We start from the raw sequence: 27096 nt of genomic DNA on the forward strand, positions 1-27096 counted from the left end.
CTTGCTGGAAGATAAGTTAGGTAGAACTCTTGAAGACATTGGCATAGGAAAAGACTTTATGAACAAAACCTCAGTAGCAAGGGAACTAGCAGAAAGAATCAACAACTGGGATCTCATCTTACTAAAAAGCTTCTGCACTGCAAAAGAAACCACCAACAGAGCTAAGGGACAACCTACAATGTGGGAAAAAAATTTTAGCAGTTGTACCTCAGACAAAGGACTACTATCTAGAATATATAAAGAACTGAAAAAAATCAGATCCCCCAAATTCAACAACCCAGTTCAAAAATGGGCATCTGAAATGAACAGACATGTCTCAGAACAAGAAGTAAAGGCACCAAATAAATATATGAAAAAATGTTCAACATCACTGGTCATTCGAGAGATGCAGATGAAAACAACACTGAAATTCCACCTCACCTCACAAAGAATGGCTGCTATCAAGAAATCAACCAATAACAAATGCTGGTGGGGGTATGGAGAGAAAGGAACCCTTCTAAATTGTTGGTGCGAGTGCAGGCTGGTGCAACCACTGTGGAAATCAGTATGGAGATACCTCAAAGAACTAGGACTACAGGTCACAGTTGACCCAGCTATTCCTCTACTGGGAATCTTCCCCAAAGAATTAAAAGAATCATACCACAGCAATATATGTGTACTAATGTTTACTGTGGCACAGTTTGTAATAGCTAAAGCTTGGAAAAAGCCCAAGTGCCCATCAACTGGAAACTGGGTAAAGAAGATGTGGTTTTTTTCTAAAATGGAGTACTACTCAGCCATAAAGAATGACAAACTAGAGACATTTATAGCTAAATGGATGCATATCGAGGCCATACTCTTAAGTGAAATAAATAGGACACATATGTGTAAATACCTAATAGTTTCTCTAGTGTGAGAAACTGACAGTGTAAATAAGGGTTAAAATGATTAAAATGAATAATTGATAATTTGAAATAGGAAAAAAGGTCCAAAGATGTAGAGGTGAAGGGAGGGGAAGGGGAAAGGAAAGAAGGGAAAGGAAAAATTATGAGAAAAGAAAAAAATGGAAATGATGTCTATGTTAATAGGGAAGGGTGGAGGGGGTGAAGGGCGCATGGGTAATGGGGAAAAAATAAGAACCAAGATACATCATGTACAGGTACAAGCACCCAATGATAAATGTAAATGAATTGTATACCTAACATGTACCAATAAAAGAACTTAAGAAAAAAAAACTTAATTTTTCCTAGTTTTCTATTTTAGAAAATATGTTTATGACCAATTGTATAAAAATACTAATGATCATTTTTGTTTCTATACTATCTTACATTGACCAACAGGTTTTCCATCACCAAAGGTCATTGCTTCAGTCTTCTAACACAAAGTTTCTCCTAGTTTATAAACTGGAGACAACTGCCATGAAGACTTTCCAACTTTCCACTGATAAATCCCTCCCTTAATCTTTTACCTCTACCCCTACACATAGCCTTCCAAACTTCCTCCCTCCCTCGATTTTTCCAGGTATAAGAGTAATATCATCAAAAACTACTTTCTTTTTCTTTCATTTGCTTTTGTTGTTTTTTAGTCCCCCTCTGTTTTTCTAAATTTTTCTTCTTTATTTTTAAAAATCCTTTTCTCTTTTATCTTCTCTTATCTTCCAGAACTTTCTCTACCATTACTAATCCTTTGTATTCCTGGGTTATTCAAAGGGCATAAAAGTTGCTAAACAACCTCTAAATTATGTATCAACATATGATTGATTATTTGGATGTTAGTTACCAATAGTTGTTCTCTCCTTGCAATTCAATGCTAGGAACCAATCCTTTTTCTTTGAATAAGTAGGCATCTATATACTAAATCCCACTGAAAGCTAAAGATACATCACAGGGATAAACGCACTTACTAAAGAGACCTCTTCTACAGTGGCAAAGCTTTTGAGCCTTACTGATTGAAAACATTTAACAAAGAAGTACAAGAATCATGAGAAAACAAGACAAAAAGATGCCTCAAAAAATTGGTAATTCCCCAAGAGTTGATCGCATGAGCACCAAAGTGGAAGGAAATCTCAGGCAAAGAACTCAAAAACCAGAAGTTTGAAGAGATCAGAGAATGCATGAAGAAATCACCAAGCTGTTCCATGAGCTCAAAGAAGACATACAAGGATTAGTAAGATTTTCAATGAGATGAAAGAAGACACAAACAGCTGATTTAATTAAAGGCAATGATGAGGGATATGAATGACCACCTTAGTAAAGAGCCTCAAGTTCTAGCCAAGTGAGGTGCCACACGCCTCTAATCCTGCACTCTGGGAGGCTGAGGCAGGAAGATGGCAAATTCAAACTCATCCCGGGCAACTCAGTGATGGAGCAAGACCCAGTCTCAATATTTAAAAAAACATATAAAGGGCTGGGGATGTAACTCAGTGTGAAGGTTCTGAGTTCCATATCCAGGACCAAAAAAAAAAAAAACATTTAGCCAAGAGTTTAAAGTGATGTTTTTCAACCCTCGTCCCCTAAGAAACCAGTTGCCAGCCAAGATTACTATAACCTGCAAAATTAACCTTCAAAGCTGATGGTAAAATAAAAATCTTCACAACAAAGAGAATCTAAAGAAATTCATAACCACCAAACCAGTATTACAGAAAATACTAGAGGGAACTCTAAACAGATACTGCAACACGAACATCACCAAAGAGTCCAAAAGACATAATATACCTAAATGGAAGAGTAATTAAAACAAAAGGAAAACAGAAAGGAAGCAGCAATGAAAAATTAACACAATAACAGGAATGACACAGACTAGCATACTGTAACAAAAAACAAAGCCTAACTATATGCTGCAAGAGATACACCTCATCCATTAAAAAGAAAAAAGCAAACATAGACTAAAAATGAAAAGATGGAAAACAATACTCCATGTAACCAAACAGAAAAAATACAGGAGTATCTATCCTAATTTCAGACATTGGTAAAGAGAATAATTCAACTGGAAGAAATAAATATATGTGTGGAGGGCCAGGGATTTAGCTCAGTGGTGCCACCACCTGCCTCAGAAGTGCAAGGTCCTGAATTCAATCCCCGAGACCAAATAAGTAAATAAATAAATACATACATATATACATACATACATATATGTGTGCTGAATGCTGGTGCACCCAACCTCATAAAACAAAAACTACTGGGGCAGGGGATTTAGCTCGGTGGTGCTGTTGCCTGCCTTGCAAGCGCAAGGTCCTGAGTTCGATCCCCGGTACCACAAAAACAAAACAAAACAAAACAAAAAAAACTACTAGGTATAAAAGGTCAAAAGGACAGATACACATCAATACATTCATAGTGCAAGACTTCAATATCCCACTCTCAAAAATATGTCAAACAAATGAAAGCTTGAAACATTTTAAAGCTTACAAGTACAGATAGACACCCATGCAGACATACACACACTGTCTCACACAAACACAAATAACATCTTCATTTGCTAACCCATACAAGGGTCATGGCATTCAGGGGAAAAAAATCAGAACAGTATTATAAAAAAAAAAGCAAAATTTTTATATAACTAGTAACCCAGATCAGTAGCTGCAAATTTGTGAATGCAAACACATCTTTATTTCTCTAATTCTATTTCTTTTTTATTTCTCTAATTTTAATACCAATAATTAATGTTAATTGACAAATTACCATTTGCAGTGTTGGTAGTTATAACTCTTTTTTTTTATATCATCTCATTTAATTCCTGCAATAATCAATAACATAAGAATAATGTAATCCCCTATTTTACAATGAACTGATACAAAGAATATTCACACAGATAGAAAGTAGTAAAACCAGATGTTAGATTGAAGCAGTCTTATCACAAAGTCTCATCTACTACACTACAACTTCCTCCTGTAACAACAAAAAGTTTCCATAAGGAGTGGTTTTGCAGAGAAAAACCAGCCAGGTTAGAACACAATTCAACTATATGTGAAATGTGTTTATACTTTTTTAAGTTAATAATTTTAAAACTAGTTTCAAATCTAAATATTATATACTGTAATTCTTAACTTTATTGGTTACGATAGCCAGTCTTCAAATATTTTGAAGGCACAATCATTCTGATCAATTCTAAAAATTCTTGAAAACCAGTGTATTACCTTGTTCGGGGTCGCTGTTCATCTTCGGAATCACTAACTTCTTCACTAACCCCTGATTCCTGAAAATCAGAATCTTCTGAATCTTCACTGCTCACTTGAATTTAAAAATATATTAAATTATTAAATATTTTACAAAAGAAATGAAATTCACTTAATATGCCAATTAACTTCACATTAGAACTTTGAGCACTGTAAAAACATCGGGAGTATACATGAATGCATATTACATCATAAAGCAGTGGTGGCGAACCAATGGCACATGTGCTGCAGCAGGCTGTTCTTACAATTGAAAGCTCTAAAAGACTGATCATCACTGTCATACAGAATACATCAGTTAATGATTTAAGTGGTATAGGTTGAGCATTCCTACACCAAAAAATCTGAAATTTGAAATTTTCCAAAATAACAAAATTTTTTGAATATCAACGTGATTCTACAATTGGAAAATTTTACATCTGACCACAATAGATGAGTCAAATTCAAAATTTAGGCACACTAAGAATATTGAGAATATTTTCACACTGAGAATATTTTCAAAGGCTATGTGTATAAGATATATATAGGAAATATGAATTTCATATTTAGACAAGGGTTCCATGCCCAAAGTATCTCGTATGTGTATGCAAATATTCCAAAATCCAAAATACTTTCAAACCCAAAATATTTCTGATCTCAAGCATTTTGGGTAAAGGATACGCAACCTGTATTTATAAATATAATTCAAATGTATTCCAAGTGTAATTATAATAGCATAGTTCTGCATTAAAATGTAAGTATTCAGTTGCATATGTATTGAAAAATAAGAATTAAGTCAATAAAATACACAGGTAATTGCCATAGGTAAATTAATTTTAAAAAACTCGGCTATATGACATAAGCAAAGTAGGCTGGTCAACATGGAAAAAGGCAATTACAGACTCTTCCCCAATGATAACGACTAAAAATTATAGAAATGACATGTAAACAAACTTAGGACTCTGAAATGGAAACAACAGCAGGCAAATTTGTGAATGAAATCAAAACCTGAAAAACTATCCATCTATAATGGGGGAGTTGGCAGCAGAATAAGACACGTGTGAGTGTCATAGCTCTTATTCTTCCTTTGTCTCCTCATTTTGACTGGAAGACAGGCTGAATTTCCAACTGTGCAGGGGTACTGAGAATAAAACTAAGTTTTCCCATTATATCACTAAGGGAAAAAAAGAACTCTCCTATTATGATCAGAGTATGAAGAGAAACTTCAATTTTGTTTCTCTCTCATTTCCATAATCACAATTGTCAGTGATGAGGCATTTTTCTGGCCAGACAAAGCAAAGCAAGAAAAATATGAGCCTGAAACACCTTTATAATGCCCCCAAAAAGCAGTGGTCAAGGCCAGAGATTTAGCTCAATGGATCCACCGCCTGCCTTACAACCACAAGGTCTCAAGTTCGATCCCCGGTACCACACACACAAAAAAACAGTGGTCAAATAACGATAGGCACATGATGAAGACACAGGATCTTACTTGAAGGAACACTCATTAGTCAAAGCTGGAACAATGTAAACAAATAAGTAATAGCTGATCTTATGGAAGTGGGGAGTAGAACAGTGATTTCCAGAGACAGGGGAGGTTACTGGGGAAGTGGAGATGAGAAGAGTTTGTTTAATAGGTATAAAGTCATAAGTAGGTAGGAGGAATAAGTTTGGTAGCACAATGCAGAAGGAAAATTTACTTAACAATATTGTATATCAGGGGCCGGGGATTTAGCTCAGTGGTGCTGCCACCTGCCTCGCAAGCGCAAGGTCCCAAGTTCGATCCCCGGTTCCAAAAAAAAAAAAGAAAGAAAGAAAGAAAAAGAAATTGTGTATCATATATTTCAAAATAGCCAGAAGAGAGGATTTTTCAATGTTTTTATAACAAAGAAATGATAAATGCTGGAGATGAACTAAATATCCTGATTTGACAATGTATACAATATACCAAAACATCATATTGTATCCCATAAATATGTAAAATTATGATGTATCAATTAAATTAGAAACAAAACAAGTATCAGTGAGTCCAAATACATACACATTACTAAGTAGGAATAAACAGTTCTTGGCATTTACTACATGTTGAAGTAATAATGCAAGACATAAAAAAAATCACCATTAGGCAAACACTAAAGTAATAATAGCCTCAGGCAAAATGGCTGTTAAAATTAGTGAGTTTAAGCAGAATGAGAAATAGGATATTTACACAGTCTCAAAGTATATCCCTCACAAAATATTCAATACCTAAAAATAATACCTAAAAATAACCAACCTTCCCTGGTATCTTTATCATTGTGGTACTAGGATTGAACCCAGAGCCTTCACACTAAGCTATATTCCCAGCTCCTTTTTATTTTTTATTTTGAGACAAGGTCTCGCTAAGTGGGCTCAATTTTGTGATTATCCTGCCTCAGCCTCCCAGATTACAGGTGTGTGCCACTGTGCCTCGCTTGTATTTGTTTTTATAGTAAAAAAAAACCTGTAGGCACCACCTCACCCAAGTAATCAAGGTTAATATTACAAATAAAAGGCACACTGATGTCATATACACTTGATATGATGTATTGAAAATGACACAACATGATTTCTATGGTATTCTTGTTAAAATGTATAGTAACCTCTTTACTCATTAGAAAACATCAGACAAATATAAAGGAACCACTGGAAAAATAATGGATTCACATTCATCAAAAGTCTCAACATCATGAATGAAAAGACTGAGGAACTGTCACAGATTAGAATAAAGAGACATAATAAATTGGGGCTGGGGATTTAGCTCAGTGGTTTGGCCGCCTGCTGTGCAAGCACAAAGACCCGAGTTCAATCCCCGGTACCAAAAAAAATAAAAATAAAAATAAATGAATGCAATATGGGGTCCTGAATTGGATCCTGGAGCAGAAAACAAATATTAGGGTGAAAACTAATGATCTGTGAATAACATACATGGCTTACTTCAAAAGACAGAAAAAGTTTTATGACTTTATGAATCATATAGTCTCTATTACATCTACTGATTTCCAGTCAACCTTGCCATAGTGCATATGTGATAAAGAAAATGAATGAATATGGCTGTATTCCAGAAAAAAACTTCATTTATAAAAACAGGTAGTAAATTAGTTTTGGTCCACAGGTGTCATTTGCCACACCTGGCTTAGTTAATTGTATTGTATTAACGTTAATTTCCCAGTTTTGATAACTGTACAAATGTAATATATTAAATCAGGGAAACTAGAGGAAAAATACAAGAAATTTATAATATTTTTGAAATATTTTTGTAAATCTATAATTATTTCAAAATTTAAAAATTTGAAGCACTATCTTGACCTGAGATGAGAATCAAAGTTCCATTCTAGCTAATGAGAAAAAAAGAATAGAACATAAATACTATAACTAATTGCTAAGGGGAATAGAGAAAAGGGGAATAAGGAGTTACTGTTTAATAGCTATAGAGATTCTATTTGAGATAAAATGTTCTGGAGATAGACAGTAGTAATGACTATAAAAATGTGATGCCACTGAACTGCACACTTAAAAGTGGTTAAACTGTGCTAGCCTTGGCAGCACATATATTAAAACATGGTTACACTGGTAAATTTTAGGTTATTTAAATTTTACCATAATTAAAAGCAACAAAACAATATAAAGCAATTGGTAAGCAACTGGAAGTTGAAAGAAGTATAAAAACACATGTTAATATTTGTGCCCACAGGTCAGGAATGTAGCTCAGTGGCACAGCTGCCTGGCAAGCACCAGGCCCTCAGTTCCATTCCTGGTATCAAAAATTAAAAAAGAAGGAAAAAAAAACATTTCTCCCCACATCCACATTCAAACCAACACTGTGAATAAGTAGATTTTAAGTCTAGCATTAATTCTCATCCAACATTACTTTCGAGAATTTTCAAATCTATCAAACATTTTAAAAACTGAATGAAAACATGTAACTTCTCCTAAATTCACACATTATTATCAAAATGTCAAATTTGATATCCACACACACACAACCACTTTTTTTATACTGCACCATGTAAAATGAAATGCAGCTATCATGACATTTTATCCCTAAGCGTAAGGATACTGTTCTAAATAAATGTTACTAAGACATCTGAAAAATAGAACCATTAATATCATCTATTATAAAGGCAACATTTACAAAACTGACATAAAAAAACTTTATGACATTTTTCCAATTTAGGAGAAAATTAAAGTTCACATGTTGCACTGTTCTATAACCTGTGTGATACATTTGAATCTAAGTTTAACTTAAATGATTATGTTTACTAAGTATACTATTCCCTTTTGATTTCTCCCCATCTGCCAATTGAGGTCCCCAATAATATATGGAACAAGAAAGTTTGCAAATCTATTCCCTGCGCTATGTGGAACTGCTATCCTGTGCAATAAAGGAAATCACTAAGTGGGTCTCATGTAGTAGATGTGAAAATTTTGAAAAATTTTTAAAGAAGAAATCTAAAAAGTCATGCAATTCAAATGTATTAATCACTATGACCATAAAAATATAATGGGATATTAGGAGTGTACTCCCTCCTACACAAATGAAAAAACCTCCTGGGTAATAAATACAGTTCACGAACTCAATTCTTTCTACGATTCTGATCACAAACTGAGCTGGACAAGAAGCAAATCAAATTCAATGATTAGGTTCTATGTTAACCTTATGAGGAAATTTGATTTGGTTCTTATCCAGTTTGGTTTGCAACCAGAATCATGGAGAGAATTGAGTTTGTGAACTGAGGCACCACTGCATTACCCAGAATTTACTACAGAAGCAGGTAATGGAAATACATGTCAAAGGAAATTTGAGTTTTAATAAAGCAAATCTTTAACATAATCATGAACACTAAAGCACTCTACATCCTAAGGAAAGTCTCAAAGGCAAAATCAATATGGTTCCAAGATGCATAGGAATCCATGTTGTCATTTAACCTGTTAAGTCATTCAGTTCTTTTGTAAAATCTGAAAGAGCTTGCAGTCATACTGCAAATAAACTGTTGAGCCTTCACAATCTAATCATACTGCATCTTTGATTAAAAACCCTTCAACAGGGAAAAAAGTGGTCCTGCTGACGTTGTGATTCTTGGGTGCAAACAATGAGCATTGTTGCTTCAAGAGGGTACCCTACATGTTTATTAGGCTGCCTTCTTATGATATGTGCATTTTTCTGTATACAGTTCAAATTTAAGTTTTTATAAATGGTAATATTCGGAGCCGGGGATTTAGCTCAGTGGCTTTGCCGCCTGCTGCGCAAACGCAAGGACCGGAGTTCGATCCCTGGTACCAAAAAAAAAAAAAAATGGTAATACTCTGTGAATATACTAAAAATAAATTATACACCATAAATAAATGAACTGTATAGTTTGTAATATCTTAACATCGCTGTTACATAAAATGTAAAGAATGAACATTTTTTTAAAAAAAACCCACAATGGCTCTCCAGCCTAAAGAAGCTCTATATTTTTAAAACATTTCCAAAATTGCTATCCTATCCCTAGTGGCAAAAAAGTTAATCTGCCCTTGGGGAGTTGAGTGCTATATTCTTCAGAATCTGCCCCTTACAGCCAGGCTTGGTGGCACATGCCTGTAATCCTAGGGGAGACTGAGGCAGGAGGATTGCCACAAGTTTGAGGCTACCCTGGGCTACATAGTGAGTTCAAAGCCAGCCTGAACTACGTGGCAAGACACTGTCTCAAAAAAAAAAAAAAAAAAGAATCTGCCCCTTATAAAGACAGAATACTTTCACTTTTATTGTTAAGCCAAATTCTTACTCAAATAATAATTCATATTTAATTACCCAATACATGTTGATTATTTAACATAAAAATGCTCTCCCCAAATATACCAGTTGTACTCTGGTATGCAACCAATTATTCCACTTTGAGAAACACAAGCTTATAAGGGTCTCCAGTATCTGGTCTCTCAGTCTCATCTTTTACTGTTATTTTCCTTTCTTCCATCTATAGTTCACATTAACTGCATTCCTTGCAGTAGGTGCCAATAGTTTTAGTTGTTTTTTTGGTTTTTTTCTTTTTTTGATATGGGTCTCACTACATAGTTCAAGCTGGCCTTGAACTCACTACGTAGCCCAGGCTGGCCTCAAACTCACAGCAATCCTCCTGCCTCAGCCTCCCAAGTGCTAGGATTACAAGCATAAAACACCATGACCACCCACATGCCGAACACTTTACACAGACTTTTACATTTTTCTCTCCTTGTATTATAAATCTTCACAACGTACCTACCTGACCCTCCCTTTCCAACTTGATCTGCTGGGTAAAACTTTTCCTCTTTCTGAAATCTTCTCTGAGGGTAACACCCACTCTTCCAAGAAGCTAAAGAAACCCTTTTGCACACATTACACAATACCTCTGTTACCCAAAACAACCCACATAGTGCTTTCAGTGTTTATAACATTGTCTATAATTCTCACTAAATTGTCAGAACTAGCTACATGTCAGATCACTGAGAAACTGATGAAACATTTGATTATCTAGGTCCCAGTATCACTGACAATGACATAATTGGCTCACCATGTAGCACAGTCATACATACATTTTTTTTACTTCCTGATACATAATATACATACATATTTAGAGAGTACAGTGTGATAATTCACTACATATATACAATGTGTAATCACTAAATCAGGGAAATTAGCATTTCTATCTCTTTAAACGCTATTTTTTTTGTTGGAAACCTTCAAATTCCTCTCTTCTTCATAAAATATATAATAAATAGTTGTATACTTTAGTCACCCTGCTACACTATAGAACACTAGAACTATTCCCTCCTATCTAACTACATTTTGGTACTTTTTATCCCTTGTATTCACCCTCCTCCTGACCTCGCTCTGAAAAGATTACCACTCTTCTACTTGCTGGTTTAAAAAAATAAGCTTTTAAGCTTCCACAATTTGAGACCCTGTGGTAATTATCCTTCTGTGCCTGATTTATTTCACTTTCTCTGATCTCTTCCAGTGTCCTAGGTATAATTTAAAACTCAAGTATTTAGCATGTATAGCTAGGTTGAAAACCATTGTTCCTGATAATGATCTTATTCCTTTTTATATCTTTAATGTTAAAGATCTGGAAGCACTTAAGTTCCTCAATGCAAAAGGACTCAGACTTTTAATATACTGAAAATTTAATTTACAAATATCCAATCCAAGTTTTCCTAATAAATTTGTGGACATTTACTCAAACTAATTCTATTTTCCATCTTCCCATAGGAAAGCACTTTTGATTCTTGTAATTGTGTGCAATCTTATATTTTCTACAGTGCTTTTAAGTGTATTTTACTTATTAACTCATATTTATTTCTTCAGGGTTATATTCCCACTATAAATTCTTTATTTTACTCATATAAGAGAATATAGTTACACTGATACTCTCTTAGTACTAGTGATCAATTGTTTGAACAGACATACTTAAATTTCATTACTATAATTATTTATAAAAGGATGTTTCTTACACTCAGAATTAAAATATCTTACCCTTCCTTCTATTTTTGCCTTTGACTTCTTTATGCTCTTTAGACTTTATCCTTTTTTCTTCTCCAGATTCTCCATCACTCACAGTTAGTTTGTGCCTCAAGAGCCTATGTCTGTATCTTGGCTTCTTAGATTCTTCAGAATCTGAATCTGATTCAGAATTGACTTGACTTTTTCCTTCTAAATGAAGAAAACATCAATAAAACATTCTTCAGCTTTTTTTGCTTTTGCCTTCTAAAATATTTTGTCTGATAACAATTACCATAAGTTATGGAAAATATCAGAGCTATACACATAACTTGGTATCATTGGTGACAGTAGCTAATCTTACATATCAAACTTGATATTACCATTATTGAATATTTACCAATGTATACCACTTTATAGAGTATAATTTTGCTTAAAAAATCATGTTTACTGGCACTAACTAACAAAACTAGAGTAATTTCCACAATTATAAATTGTAAGTTTTTTCTTTTGTGGTACTGGAGGTGAAACCTAAGGTATCATACATGCTAGTCAAGTGCTCTACCACTGAATCACACTCCCAAGGCCTTACACATTTTAATAAACTTTAAATGTATGCATTAATTAAGAGACTTCAGATATTCTTCAAAGACTGAACTAGTCAAGGAAGCAAATTATGACATCCTATACTTCTCTTGGGGAGCTCACCCTCATCTCCTGGGTTCTCTTCATTTTGTTTTTCAGCTCTTTTTTTCCCTTCTTCTGATTCATCATCTGAAGATCCATCCTCATCAGAGGAAAGATTTGCTTTAATTTCTTCTAAAAGCATCTTCTTGGCAATTCTTGAGAGTAAAAAGAAACAAAAACAACAAACAAAAAAACAAAAAAACTACATATATACCAAATTAAAAACAAAAACAGAATTCTCTGTATCAAAATACTAATAAACATGTCTAATTACAGATTTTATACTGTAATTAAGAGACCAGTCAAAACATTTTTTCACCAAAGGTACCAACAAATACTTGTGAAAATGTTATTTGCACTTGTTATTTTTCAGTTCTACATAATTTTCCAATATATTGAAGAATCTCAGAGAAATATTCCATTGACTGTTTTGACCAATTACAACTTGATTGCTGGAGAACCTTCCAATGATACATTTGCTCTGCTGCCATTATTCAATAAATATAATGTCAGACAGTTCAACAAAAGTAAATCTACTTATCCAGACAAATGGCATTCCTAGAGAAAACTCTACAGGAAATGACATATTCAACAACAAAATATATTTTGGACCAGCTGCGTGTGTATAAAACAATACCTCAAAATGGAGAATAATTATTTTTGGACCTTAATTTCCACTTATATCATAAATGTATTAACCAGATAAAAGCAAAACAAATATTAAATACTGAAGTACTCAGGAACCGCTAACAATATTCAAGTTGGAACAGAAAAAAAGAAGGGACATGAGTGCTATTAATCACACACATGATAAAAGAACACAAATTACCATAATGAGTTTTGATTTTCAGAAAGTGTAATAGCTTCATGCAAACCAAAATTTCTCAAAATTCTCCTCAAAGACCAACTCATTAATAGAAAAAGCAACTTCTAACAGCATGAGAAAATATTTCTTTTACTAATACCATCATATGTTAAAAATATGTTTCTAAGAGCCAGGGATTTAGCTCAGCGGTGCCACACCTGCCTTGCAAGCAAAAGGTCCTGAGTTCGATCCCTAGTACTGAAAAAAAAATATGTGTGTGTGTATGTGTGTGTTGTGTGTGTGTTTCTAAAAGCTTCCATATTTCAAGTTTGCACTAAAGAAAAGTTAACTGAAAATGTAAAAGAAAGGCAATCATAAAGCCTTTGTTGAAGAAATGGGTTTGATTAATCTCGGTATCCTTTTGCTGTACATTCATAAATCACAGCTGGGGATTTAGCTCAGTGGTGCCACGCCTGCCTCGTAAATCACAGTAACAAAGGAATACCTTTTAGAAAGGCTCAGGAAAAAAATGACAAGGTTCTAATGGATTGCAATAAGCTAACTTCTATAGGATAAATGTCCACACTGCAGTCATAGCTGATTAGCATAATCAGAATTTAGAGCTGTGTTATGCTTTAAATCTGAAATGTACACCAAAAGCCTGTGTTCAGAGGTGGGGACTGGTGAGAAGTGGTAGGACACGGGGGACATAATCATGAAGGGTGCATTTTTGTCCCTGTCTCTTCCCGTCTCTGCTTCCTAGGTGCCCTGGGTTAAGCAGCTGCTCTCCGGCATGCACACTTACCATGCTATTTCTGAAGTGAATCCACTAAAACCATGAGCCACATTGAACTTATCTTCTGTTAAGCTGTGAGGGTCAGATATTCTGTCCCAATGATGGGAAAGTTAATACAGAAAACTAGTAGAGCAGACAGGCTGTTGCTGTGACTATACCTATGTAGTTTAAAAGCTTTTCAAAATGGTTTGTGAGAACAGTTTGTGAAGTTTGAAGATGCTAGCTAGAGAAGCCCTAGCACGGCTACAAGCCAAGCTTGATGGGTAATTATGCTTGTGCCTCAAAAGATCAGAATGCTGATAAAAATACAGACAATAAATGACAGTCTCATGAGAGTTCAGATGGGAATGAGGTCTTTATGGAAAACTGAAATAGGGCCAGTGATGTAGCTCAGTGGCACAGCACCAGCATGGCATGTGTGAGGCCCTGAGTTCAATTTCCAGTACCCCCAAAAAAGTCTGTTTTGTCTATGTAAAAAGATTGTGAAGCTAAATTTATTTTATTTTATTTTGGTTTTTTTGAGACAAAGTAGTTTAGGCTATGTAGTTCAGGCTGGCCTTAAACTCACTAGGTAACTCAGGTTGGACTTGACCTCATAGTTATCCTCCTGCCTCAGCCTACTAAGTGCTGGGATCACAGGTGTGCACCACCATAACCAGCCTTGGGAGGCTAAATTTAAAGGTGGCAGACTAATTGATCTGACAGAGAAAATTTGAGGATATCCCAACATTGAATCTGTGGCGTGGTTACTGCTAGCTGTATTTAGAATGGGGCTGCAGTAAGAATCGGGAACAAAAAACAGAGCTGAATGATTTGAAAAGTTAGCAGCTTTGCCCAAAAGAAAGTGCAAGTAAAGTTGAGGCAAGGATAACATGGTTGCTAAAATGATTAACATTTTTAAAAAGCCAAGTACTTTGCATCAGAAAATAGGTAAATACCTTGAGGGCATACATACAACAGGCTCCAGGATGTAAAAGGGTAAACTCCTTTGAAAGATTTCCTTTGAGATCAGAGTTCCAGGGCAACCTGCTCATTCAGGACCTCCTAGGGAAGTATACCTGTGAAATCAACTATCCAGGCACTTAGGCCACCACAGCCATTGTCTAATGGGGCCCAGCTACTGCTCGAGCTGGTAACAGACCCTGGAATCACCTATGTGTTTCTGGTTTCAAGTGTTATGAGGTCACAGAGGCTTCTACCTCAACTTCAGAAAGCATGGATGGCCAGCCAAAACTGTATGACAAGTCATATTCCCTGCCACAAACCCATGAGTGGGTGATGCTTAAAGTTGCAAGAGTATAGCCAAAGGTGCAATGGAGACCCCAAAATGTTAAGAAATGCCAGAAATGTGGAAAGTCATCTGAGGAAAACTACAACAGTTACCCCAAGAGAGAGGTCATGTGGACTATGACCAACAGGGCAATAGAGGTAGTGGTTCCCCAAGCCCTCTAAGAGTGCATATCTCACCACAAATTGCCATGACTGATAGACATATTTCTACAGGACTTAAGGTTTGCCCTGCTAGTTTTGGTCTTTAGTCTATTCCCCCTCTTCCTCCCTTTTAGAATCAGAATGTTTACTCTCTGCCAATGTATGTTGAAATTATTTTAACTTTCTTTTTAATTTTCACAGGGGCTCACAACTTGGGGTCTGCCTTGAGTCTGAGGAGACTGTGGACTTGGACTTTTCAGCAATGCTAAAAATGTTAAGACTGTGGTGACTCTCAGAGATGGACTAAGTTCATTTTACATAATGAGATGGTCAAGAGCCTTTTAAGGGCCTGGGGTGGAATGTTATAGATCTAAAATGTTCCCCAAGTCTCCTGTGTTCAGAGGTGGGACCTGGGTCTGAATAGGCAGGTCACTGGGGACATAATCTGGAAGAGTGTATTATTATCCCTTCTCTCTCTCTACTTCCTGATTGTCATGGGTTGAGCAGCTCTCCACAATGCCCTTCAACCATGCCATTTCTGCCCTGGAGCCAGCTAACCATGGAATAAGCCCACTGAAAGTGTGGGCCAAATTAAACTTCTCCTCCTTTAAGTTGTGGATGTCAGGTATTGTTTCCCAGAGACAGGAAAGGTGATGCATACAAGCTGAGATTATGGAACCTCTGTTAATTTCTGGATTTGAAACCCCTCTTTATATTCCTTACCATGCATTCACATTTCAATCAAAAATTCATTAAATCGTAGGTGATGTCAATGCACATTAAGGCCTCCTCAGTTGTGGCAGGTGGAATGCACACTGCTATTTATATTCAAAGATGCATAGCAAAGGTACTAAACAGACAAGAAAACAAGCAATCGGGGCTGGGATGTAGCTCAATGATGCCGTGCCTGCCTGGCAAGTGCAAGGTCCTGAATTTGATACCCAGTATGGGGTGGGGGGCCCACAGGCAATTACTTCCATAAATGTTTACTTACATGACTTTTTGTACTTTCTCCTTCAAACAGATGGATCAGAAATATTTAGAAAACAAAGAGAATTATTAATTGCTAAAAAGAAGACACAGATGAGTCTGATTTTTAGATGATTTCTGCTAATTTGTATTCCGAGAAAGTAAAAGACTAGATCACACCAATTTAAGTCTTATTGGCAATGAGCTCTAAAACATTGCTCTTATACCTTTAGATGAGTAGTTTGTTGATTTAGAATACATACACTAGTACACATTTTTTAAATGGGGCTAATGTACCGTTCCAACTTTTTATTTTGTCAACAGAAAAAAAATTTTTAAACCCAATTATTCAAATAAAATATTACATTATAAAATAAAGAATAATCCCAAGATGGGCAAGATGGCATACACTTGTAATCTCAACCATTCAGAAGATGGGGGCCAGAAATTCAAAAGTTCAAGGCCAGCGTGGGTAACTCAGAAAGATTCTACCTCAAAATAAAGCATTTTTTAAAAGGCTGGGAATGTAGCTCAGTGGTATAGGGTTTACTTCATGCATGTGAGCCCCTGGCTTCAAGGTCCATGGACAAATTTAAATATATATATATATATATATATATATATATATATATATATATATATTACCAACACATCCTCCCAAATCAAGACACATTTTCAAAACAAAGGGAAGTCTTTTAAGTTAAACTATCTTTATGGAAAACAATCTCTTTAATAATCCTCAATATAAACTATACTGTCATTTCTCATTGACAAGGAATAAACCTTCTGAACTATTTTTATAATGAATTTTGGAATGAATAATTGAGTATATGTAGATAAAATATGTGAATTCTTACACACTAGGTTAGAAATGTAAAAACAATAGTTCATTTGCAATCACAAAAAATCTTATCATTTGGGTAGGACAATAAAGAGTCAACAAAACTATATCTCAAATCTAGTTATTCTAAATATTACTCCAATAAAAAATATTACTCCAATAACCTGATTTCAGTTTGTGTTCACATATTCAAGTCTTAAAATTCTATACTAGCTATAAAGATTTGGCTGCTATTCATAAAAAAATAACATAACTATTCTTTCAAACTATAGGATTCCTATGTATATGTTTACTAAGTGGAAGGTAAAAATAGTTAAACCTACCTAATTCATTCTGAAGTTTTGGATTGTCAGGAAAATAAAAAAATATACAGGAGAAAGACACAAATGGATATCAACTAATAAATTACATAATAAATCATAGAAGCCTGGCATGGTGGTGCACACCTGTAATGCTGCACTGTGGAAGGCTGAGGCAAAAGGATCCTAAGGCAACTTTGCAAGACCCTGTCTCAAAACAAAAAATGAAAAAGGGCGAGGGATATAGCTTCTTGTGAAGGCCTCCATTTCAATCCACAGTACCAAAACTAAGTAAATAAATACATCACAGAAAATGAAATCAGACTCACACACTGAAAAATTGCAACTTAATGGCCTTCAGTAAGATTATACCATATAGAAAATTTTGTAAACACCTTAGAAGCAGAAAAATTAGAAACTTTAAACAACAATCATTCTTCTCCAAATCAAAAGTTAAATACAGAATGATAAAGACTCCATAAGCTTTCTCTGGCTAAAATGTTTTATAGAGCCGGGCATGGTGGCACACGTCTGTAATCCCAGCACTCAGGAGGCTGATGCAGGATCATCACAAGTTTGAGGCCAGCCTGAACTACATAGTGAGTCTCTGTCTCCAAAACCCAAAAAATAATAATAATGTTTTATATTTGCCTTTTTAATTTTTTACCAAAGGAAAACCTTATTTATAGCAAAGTAAATTAGGAATGAATTAATACAGTTGAATCATTTTCCATAAATATGAATGACGGATCAAGTCTGTCAAAGATTTACTGTACCATAAACAGCCTATAAAATAACTTACTATATCTCAAAATTAGAACTTAATTTAATGGATTTAGGGGCTAAGGCTGACCTTCAACATAAGTAAGCAGCAAGTATGTTGAGATGAGATGTGTACCATCTATAAAGCCTGCTGTGAGATACTTTAAAGAGAAACTCCACTACCTTAACTCTGGAGTCACAGGCCACAGAGACTTCAAGGACATCATCACTTGAGAACCAGCTGAGGCTGGCAAAGCATCATTTTGGAGGCCTCGGCTGGACCCATGCTAGTATGCATGTGATGGATGTATAGTCATGATCCCTAGTTGATTCTGCTTGCTCTGAAGTTTCCTTTCTTGAAGCTTTCCAAGACATTTCTGGGAAAATCATCCAGGCAACAAGGTAACTGTTCCTGGAATTTCAATGCTCAATATTATATCTTGGGGCAGGCATAGCATCCAAAGCAGTCAGTCAGTCATGACTATCAGAAGCATTAAAGGCACAGGCTGTGCCACTCTTGTGGCAGAAAACCTGGGCAGAGCCGCAGGTAATGGAGCCACTCCTCCATTTTCCTGAAAGGGAGGGAAAGGAGAGGGGGGAGGAAGCAAAACAATATGGGAAGGAGTGTAAAAACCCACAAACAATGAATGGAACTGGTGGGTCAAGGAATATAAATAATAGGACCCCAAAATCCATACAAACCAAGTCTTCTAAATTACATAATGAACACTAACATAATACCTTACTATGCCTTCACCTAATAAAAGAGAGCAAAAATAAATAAATAAGAAATGAGCCCAACAACACAAGCAATTAGGAAAAAAATTAGAAAGCCAAAAAAACTTTAGTAATTATGATCTTACCTAGAAAGGAAATGAGTAATTAATGTCTCTCTTGTTTAAGTACTTAAATAGGAAAGGAAAGTAAACGACCTCTTGCTGGGACAAAAATCAGTAGTACATAATTTAAAATGTTGAATTTCTTAAAAAGTAGTAATCAAGAGAAGGATCTCATAAAGCAGGGAACTTTAGAGAAAAAGTCATACCACAAGCAACACAAACATTAGAGCTCGCAGGATGGAGCTTAGATTCCAGCTGTCGTTTTACAGAGGAGAAAACAGGGTCAGAGAGAGAAAATGATTTAGTCAAAGAATCAAAGCTAATTAATGGCAAAGCCAGGAGGAGAACTGAAAATTTAAAAATCCCAATCTCCTATTAGTTTTACTATGCCAGTGCTATACTCAGTAACCACTTCTATGTTAATTACTGCCTAGACAAATACATTATAGTTAGTTTCTGAAAGATACGTATTTAGAAACAAAAGAATCCAAGTTTTCATTTATAAGAATTAAAAATAAAGAATTCTAAATATCTTTAGTCCAGTATGTTTCATCTCTAAAATGCAGAGAAGCATGTGTTTAACTTTTAAGGGGCTCTAAAAAAAGGTGTGAAGAAAAGTGCTAAATAAAAACTACATTTTTGGGCTGAGGATTTAGCTCAGTGGTTCTGTCACCCGCCTCGCAAGCACAAGTTCAATCCCTGGTACCAAAATATATATATATATATATATATATATATATATATATATATATACACACACACACACACACACACACACACATACATACATACACACACACACACACATACATCTTTAGAAGGTGAAAATACTGCTTATCCATATACAAAGGTGACAAAATTTACGTAAAATTTGTTTTATACATTCTGTGCAAAATATCACAATAGAACATATAGCAATAGAATTCTGAATAAGATCATACTTAAGTGCATATTCTTTAGAGATACACTAGCATTTAAAGATCACATAATATTTTAAAAACAATTCAGTCATATAGTCAAAAAATGTTAAATATTTTCAGTGAGAACAGAGTGTCAAACATATCTTCCTGGTAGAGCATAAGGATTTACATTAATAAATGTCATGTACTAAAGGTTAAAAATTTTTAAATAAACCATTTTATACAATTACTATGAAATTCTTCAAACTTTATATTAGCATTATTGTTTGTTTGTTTGTTGTTGTTGTGGAGGTTTCTTTTGGTACCGGGGATGAACTCAGGACCCTGCACTTGTGAGGCAGCTGCTGAGCCACTGAGCTAAATCCCTGGCCGTGTTTGTTTTTTGAGATAGGGTCTGGCTATGTAGTTCAGACTGGCCTTAAACTCACAGCAACCCTCCTGCCTCAGCCTCCCGAGGGCTGGAATTATAGGCATGCCCCACCACGCCCAGCTTATATTAGCATATATTTTCATTCTTAGGTTCAAAATTTGAATCTTGGCACAGAACTTTCTACTAAAAATATGACATAATCATCTGTACCCAAAAATTATAGAATTTAAGAGGTAATAATAAAGTTGCTAAACAACAGCTCAAAACATAACATTTATTTATTTATTTATTTATTTATTGACACAGGGTCTCACTTTGTAGTGCAAGCCGGCCTTGAACTCACTATGTAGCCCAGGCTGGCCTCAAACTCTCAGTGATCCTCTGGCCTTAGCCTCCCTAGCCTCCGAGTGCTGGGATAGCAGGCATGCACCACCATGCCCAGGTTCAAAACATTTTTTTAATCATGTGGCCCACAATATCTGTAATTAATGAAAAGCAGCCCTATATTCTTTTTGAGGGTACTAGGAAAATTATCAAATGATTTTTTTTAATCTTAAGAGTAGAAAATTAAGAACCCATACTTATTAATAATTTATACACAGGCTATGGTGCTTACATAGGCCTGAGTTACAAAATGTTTATTCCTTGATTTTAAGAAGTTTAAATTTTTAGAGAAATTATAGTAAGAAAAAATATATTAACATTGATAGGGGCCGGGGATTTAGCTCAGTGGCACTGCGCCTGCCTCACAAGCACAAGGTCCTGAGTTTGATCTCCGGTACCACAAAAAACAAACAAAAAATTTTTAAAAAACCATGGATAGAAATTGAGGAAATTTGATCATTTAAAGAACTAAGGGACCAGGGATTTAGCTCAGTCGTTCTGCCACCTGCCTCACAAGCACAAGGACCAGAGTTCGATATCTGGTACCAAAAAAAAAAAAAAGACTAAGGTTGGGTAGGGGGCTGTGCTGGGTGTTGAACTTAGGGCCTCAAGCATGCTAGGTAAGCACTTTACCACTGAGCTATAGCCCCAGCCCTAGTTCACTATTTTTTATATTTGAAAAGTGAAAACAGTATTTAACTCACAAGTCAGAAAAATTAGCTATATTTGCTAACACTAAAATCCAAACTTTTGGCAGCAGAGCTGTTTTTCATTTGCTGGAAAGCTCAATATCACCAAAGAAAAGAACACAGGAAGTAAAGGTTAGGTTGTATACATTTAAATCTTAAGCAAAAAGGAGAAGGGTCACCATTACTGACCATATTTCTTTTCTGCCTGGGAATTCTCAAAAAAAATGGAGAGCTACTATCAAATGCAACCAGTTTAGTCTTCTACAAATAGATCCTAACTACTGGCAGGACACCTGTGTTATGCTTAAATGACTACTAATACTTACTTGCACTACGCTGACATTTAATTGAAAAACATTTACCTTAAAATTGATATATATTTAAATCCCTACTCAAACAGAAAAAACAAGCCAAATCCTTAATTTAAAATGCTACTGTTGATTTTCAAGTGTGATAAAGGAGAATCAAAGGAATTTTACTAACCAGAGTACAATCATCAAAAAGAAAAAAAAAAAAATCACAGAAAATGATCTCACATTAGTAAATTTTAAAAAACCATGTAGGAGATGGACATTTGGATAAGTTTAAAATGGAAAACAAGATTATGATTAATATGATTATGATCATGATTAAAAGAACATATGATAGACTAATGCCATTAATTTTGCTGAAATCAGATAATCATTAAATACCGTATCTTCATTTGTATGAGTAACTGCCAGGAATCATTAGTCTGTTTCCAAAATACGATGGATTAACAGTATAAAACCATCATCAACAAAATATCCATCCCAAGCCAGCAAGGGAAAAAATGAATAATTTACATATTTTTTATTTGAAAGGCAAAACTATTACCAAGTGATATAATTCAAGTATGGTCTAGTCCCACCTTCTAGCAACAATGAGTAATCGTACCCACCCAGGGACGCCATATATCATGTCTGAGTATGATGGCACAAGCCTGTAATCCCAATACTTGGGGAGCCTGAGGCAGGAGAATGGCTGTGAGTTTGGGGCCAGCTAGGCTACATAGTGAGTTCAAGGCCAGCCTGTAGTACAAAGAGGGACCTTGTCCCAAAAATCACAGAATAAAGTAATTTGTTTGGGCAATCTCAATTACATCAAATTGTTTCTGGGCCAGGGATTTAGCTCAGTGGTTCCACCACCTGCCTTGCAGGTGCAAAGGTCCTGAGTTCAATCCCTGGTACCAAAAAAAAATTGTTTCTATAAAAAAAAAGCCCACTCAAAAATTAATTATGACAGGGCTGGGGGTTCCACTGCCTGCCTCGCAACCACAAGGTTCCGAGTTCGATCCCCAGTACAAAAAAAAATTATGACAAAAAAACTGGACTAGTAATAGAACCAAGTGGACTGGACATGGTGGCACATGCCTGTAATCCCAGCACTTGGGAGGCTGAGGCAGGAGGATTGCCACAAGTTCAAGGCCAGCATGAACTACATAGTGAGTTCAAAGCCAGCCAGAACCACATAGTGAGACCTTGTCTCCTCCATAAAAAAAAAAGTTTAATAGAATCAAGTGTGGACAGGAAAGGAGGATATACATATAAAAAATCTCATCTTTTTGTCCAAATTGAGCTGGAAGGGAATTACACAGAAAAATCTATTATCTGTTTTTCTCTCAAAAGCTTAATTGTAAAGATTTTTCTCATATTCTCCAAAATATACAAATGAAGGGTATTCCAAAAACAATGATCCTAAATAAACTTGAACACATTACCATCCTACTACTGAGGCTCATTCATAGTACAAGTACTAATTAAAATGTATGCTATTCCAAGAAAATATTTGGTGGAAATACCCTCAATTATAATGAAAACATAAAAGAATCATAACAAAATCTGAAGCTCTCCAAAATCTTTCAGATTCTGAGATTACAAATGTTGAAATGGTAAAGTATAGGCAAATATCCAGATTCAAAAAACTCCAAAATCTGAAACATTTCTGATTCCAAGTATTTCATATAAGGGATATTCAACCCATATCAATGAATGTCTTTTATGAAAAAGAATCAATTCAAAACCCAACTAACACATATTCAAAAGGTAAAATCATTACCGTTAATAGCACATTCACATAACCAACTTAAATATGCATATAATTTTTTAAACCTGACAAGTTGTTTGGTATTATTCTGCCTATCAAAAAGTACATAAAGGGCCGGGGATTTAGCAAGCGCAAGGACCCGAGTTCGATCCCCGTTACCGCCCCCCCCAAAAAGTACATAAAGCCCAAGATGGAAAATCTGAAATTGTCAAATTTCAAAAAAAGGTTACTATTTACTTTTTTTTTAAAGTTCAATCAGAAAAATCAGAGTGTCAAACTATATTTTGCTCTTATTCATTAAATATATACAATTAAACAGAAATTAGTTCACAGGTTAGATCATTCTATCTCACAATAGTATATATTTACGTTCCAATATAAATGATGCTATATAATAGCATATTAAAATAACAGAAACTTATTTATTTACTAAAGTATTCAAGATATGACATTTTTAATGATCTCAAAAGCTATCACAGATATAAATGAGAAAAACTAAATGTGTTGTAAAATTTTCAAATAATTATATACATGTTTTAGGAATTTAAAGTATTTACTTCCTCAATTTCAGGAATGTTAAACTTCTTAAGGTACAAACTAGTCCATGTACCTTGATTCTAACAAATTCTTACGAACTCTTATGTAAAAGATGCACTGTAATTAAAAGTAAATGCTTCAACAAGAAGAGTTATACACAAATTTATTGCATCCAAATGGTTAAGCGTTTGCAACAATGCACTAGTTACCCCTCCATAAACACCAACACTGAAAATATATTACAATACTACTAAAAAGGCAAAGCATATGAAATGTATACACAATTTATACACAATTACACAATTGTGTACAAATTTACACACTATTACAATATGCTATCTACTAAAATACAACTCACTCAAAAAAAGTGAAAATGGAAAAATAATGCAAAGATTTAATCATGATCTTCAAACAAATTTTAAAAGTTGCTTTAGTGCATATCCACACTAAAATAGTGCAAGAAGGTATCTGTATCCTCTTATCATGACTATATAAGGTATGTATATTAGATGTCTCTTAGTATAGTGGACATTAAATAAGTTATTACTTGTGTATTCTATAAAAGTACATTGAACTGAGTATAAAGAAACGTTCAAGATAAATTTTAATTCCACCTAAAAGTACTCAACAGGGTTGTATTTTTAATCACAAATACAAGAATAAAATTAAAGATACTTTCCAACAAATACATGCCAATTACAGAGAGATATAATCAGGTAATTTTGGGGTTTTTTTTTGTTTTTTGTTGAGACAGGGTCTCGCTATGTAGTTCAGGTTGGCCTTCAACTCACTACAGTATGTAAGTAGCCCAGGCTGGCCTCGAATTCATGGCAATCCTCCTGCCTCAGCCTCCCAAGTGCTGGGATTACAGGCATGCAACACTACGCCCAGCATGATCAGGTAATTTAAAGGATAAAACTTACTTATATTTTCACAAACTCTAACACAAAAATATTAGCATACCTTAACAACATTCTTAGTTGGTAACTAAATATAAAAGTTCATCTCTCATATTTAAATTAAGATAGACTGTTTTAAACATTATTAGCCCATCAGTAACATTCAGGCTTCATGATTTATAAGAAAATAAATACTAGCATCTATAAATGAAAAAGAAAGCATTTAAAAGAGAATGGAACTCTAAATCTTTTCATAATCTGGCTGTGATGGAATACTATTAAATGCCAGATAACTTATATGCCTTTACCATTGCTCTCAGGATCCCACCCCTATCCCACACAATAACTGAATATACAGTTTTCATTTAAATAAGTAGGAAACGACAATCTGAGTGTGCATCTACGACTAACCTCTAATTTAAAAGTATACAAAAAAACCTGTTCATTTTAATAAAAACGTTTATTTACAGAATGCTGATCTTTGAAACAAACCTATTAGCATGACCAAGATATAAAACAGAGCTAAAGTGTAACAGCTGACCCCATAGCATTTACTAGACACTTAATTTTTTACAAACTTTGACACAAAAATCACATATATATTTTCATTTTTTCTTAATAGTGGAACAATATTAGTAAGAAATGGATGGTTACTATCCTGCTCTTTAATAAAGTCATCAAGTCTATCATAGACTTTTGATGCTAGAATTAATCAGAGAAAATTACATCCAACCTTTTCATTTTAGATATAGAAAACTTTGGCAAAAAAGTTATAGTCACTTCCCCAAGATCACACAGTTATTAGAAACATTAGAATTAGAGGTCAGGTACCTCTCATTATTCCAATTCTATTCACTACACCACTCTACATGTTAAAGATTATGAGTAAGAGTATCTATAGTGCAGGAAATGTTCACAAAATACATAGAAACTCCATGATTATATTCTTTAGTATCTTCGTTTTCTTTATTGTTCACTGCTATAACAGGAGTGCATCTTTTTTCCATCTCCCAGCCATCCCTTAGTTAATCAAACCTGTACAGGTTTATAGCTAAACCTATTAAATCTTATTAAAGTTAATGCTACCTTATTATATCTACTTTATTTGAAAATGGTTAAAATCAGTATAGTACCTTGAAAATTGATACATATTTTTAAAGTGATTTTTTAATCTTAAATATCTGAGTAATCTCTTTCATTTTTCCTTCTCAATAGGTCTCAATAAATAGGACCACCACATTGGATGACAATTAAACACAATAATCAAATATAGAGAGATGTATGTCGCCACCAGTTTATTGAGATATGATTCACTTTCATAAAAAAAAAATAAGCTGTCAAAATTTGAATCATCTCCAAAAAATGATCACAGTTTACAGGGAAATATAAAATTGACAGTTCTATATTTATAACACACCCTATGCTAGGTGTGTTAATAATATTTACTTTCTCTTAAGGTTTCTGAGTTTTAGCCCATTTTCTGGCCCTTCTTTCAAACTTGCAAGAAGACTGTGAGTCTTTCTACGGCAGGCACTCTTGGTTTTTACAACCTGCTTGCTGTTCCGTTGCTGCTGTTTGCGCCCACGCCTAGGGTGTGTTATAATCTTTTTAAAGTCCTTACAGATGGAATCATACCTATTCTCAGGATCATTGTCATCGTCGTCATCATCCACTGTGACAGGCACTGATTTAGATAAGGCTTCATCTCCTTGGAGGAAAAAAGTGTGCTTAAAATTAGCTTTAAATTATCTATAAATAAAACTGTGTAAACGAAAACTGAAAACCAAAACATTTCAAGCAAACTAGTGGGTTCTAAATATTACTCTGAAATCCAAATCATAAGCAAAAAGAATGTTTATGGAAAGCACAAAAGAAAATTTATGAAGTATATCAAAGGTAAAATGATAAAATAGATCTTATACATTTCAAGATTCTTTCACAGAGAACAAGGATTTTAAAGCCCATCCTTCTCTGTAACAACTGTATAGCAACTGTCATCATTATTACCCTAAGTTTCTTGCTGAAATGACCTATGTACTGGTACATTTAAAGTTTGAGGTTAACATGTCTAATTTACTCTGTATCACTAAAGAATAACAAAATTGCTTTTATGTTTTGGTAGTACTAAGCAATTTAAAAATAGATTTGAAATTTTATGATATCCATGACTTCAATTACTCATATATAGTACAGTGGTTTCT

General features: G+C 34.6%; 1 protein-coding gene across 4 annotated transcripts in view; it reads right to left on the minus strand.

Annotated features, from left to right (window-relative positions):
* Atrx (ATRX chromatin remodeler) overlaps positions 1-27096 on the minus strand; it is a 300168-nt gene that overhangs the window by 162557 nt on the left and 110515 nt on the right. For all 4 annotated transcript variants that reach the window (XM_087196600.1, XM_087196598.1, XM_087196599.1 and 1 more), the window contains 4 exons: positions 26531-26603; positions 12312-12445; positions 11640-11816; positions 4115-4208 (listed from right to left, as the gene is read on the minus strand). In XM_087196600.1, the coding sequence (XP_087052726.1) occupies positions 4115-4208; positions 11640-11816; positions 12312-12445; positions 26531-26603 (478 nt within the window). The remainder of the gene's footprint in view (positions 1-4114; positions 4209-11639; positions 11817-12311; positions 12446-26530; positions 26604-27096) is intronic.

Source organism: Heterocephalus glaber, unplaced genomic scaffold (assembly GCF_053883595.1).
Source record: "Heterocephalus glaber isolate CG9 unplaced genomic scaffold, H.glaber_assembly_v1.0 deba00001613, whole genome shotgun sequence".
NCBI classification, from domain to species: domain Eukaryota; kingdom Metazoa; phylum Chordata; class Mammalia; order Rodentia; family Bathyergidae; genus Heterocephalus; species Heterocephalus glaber.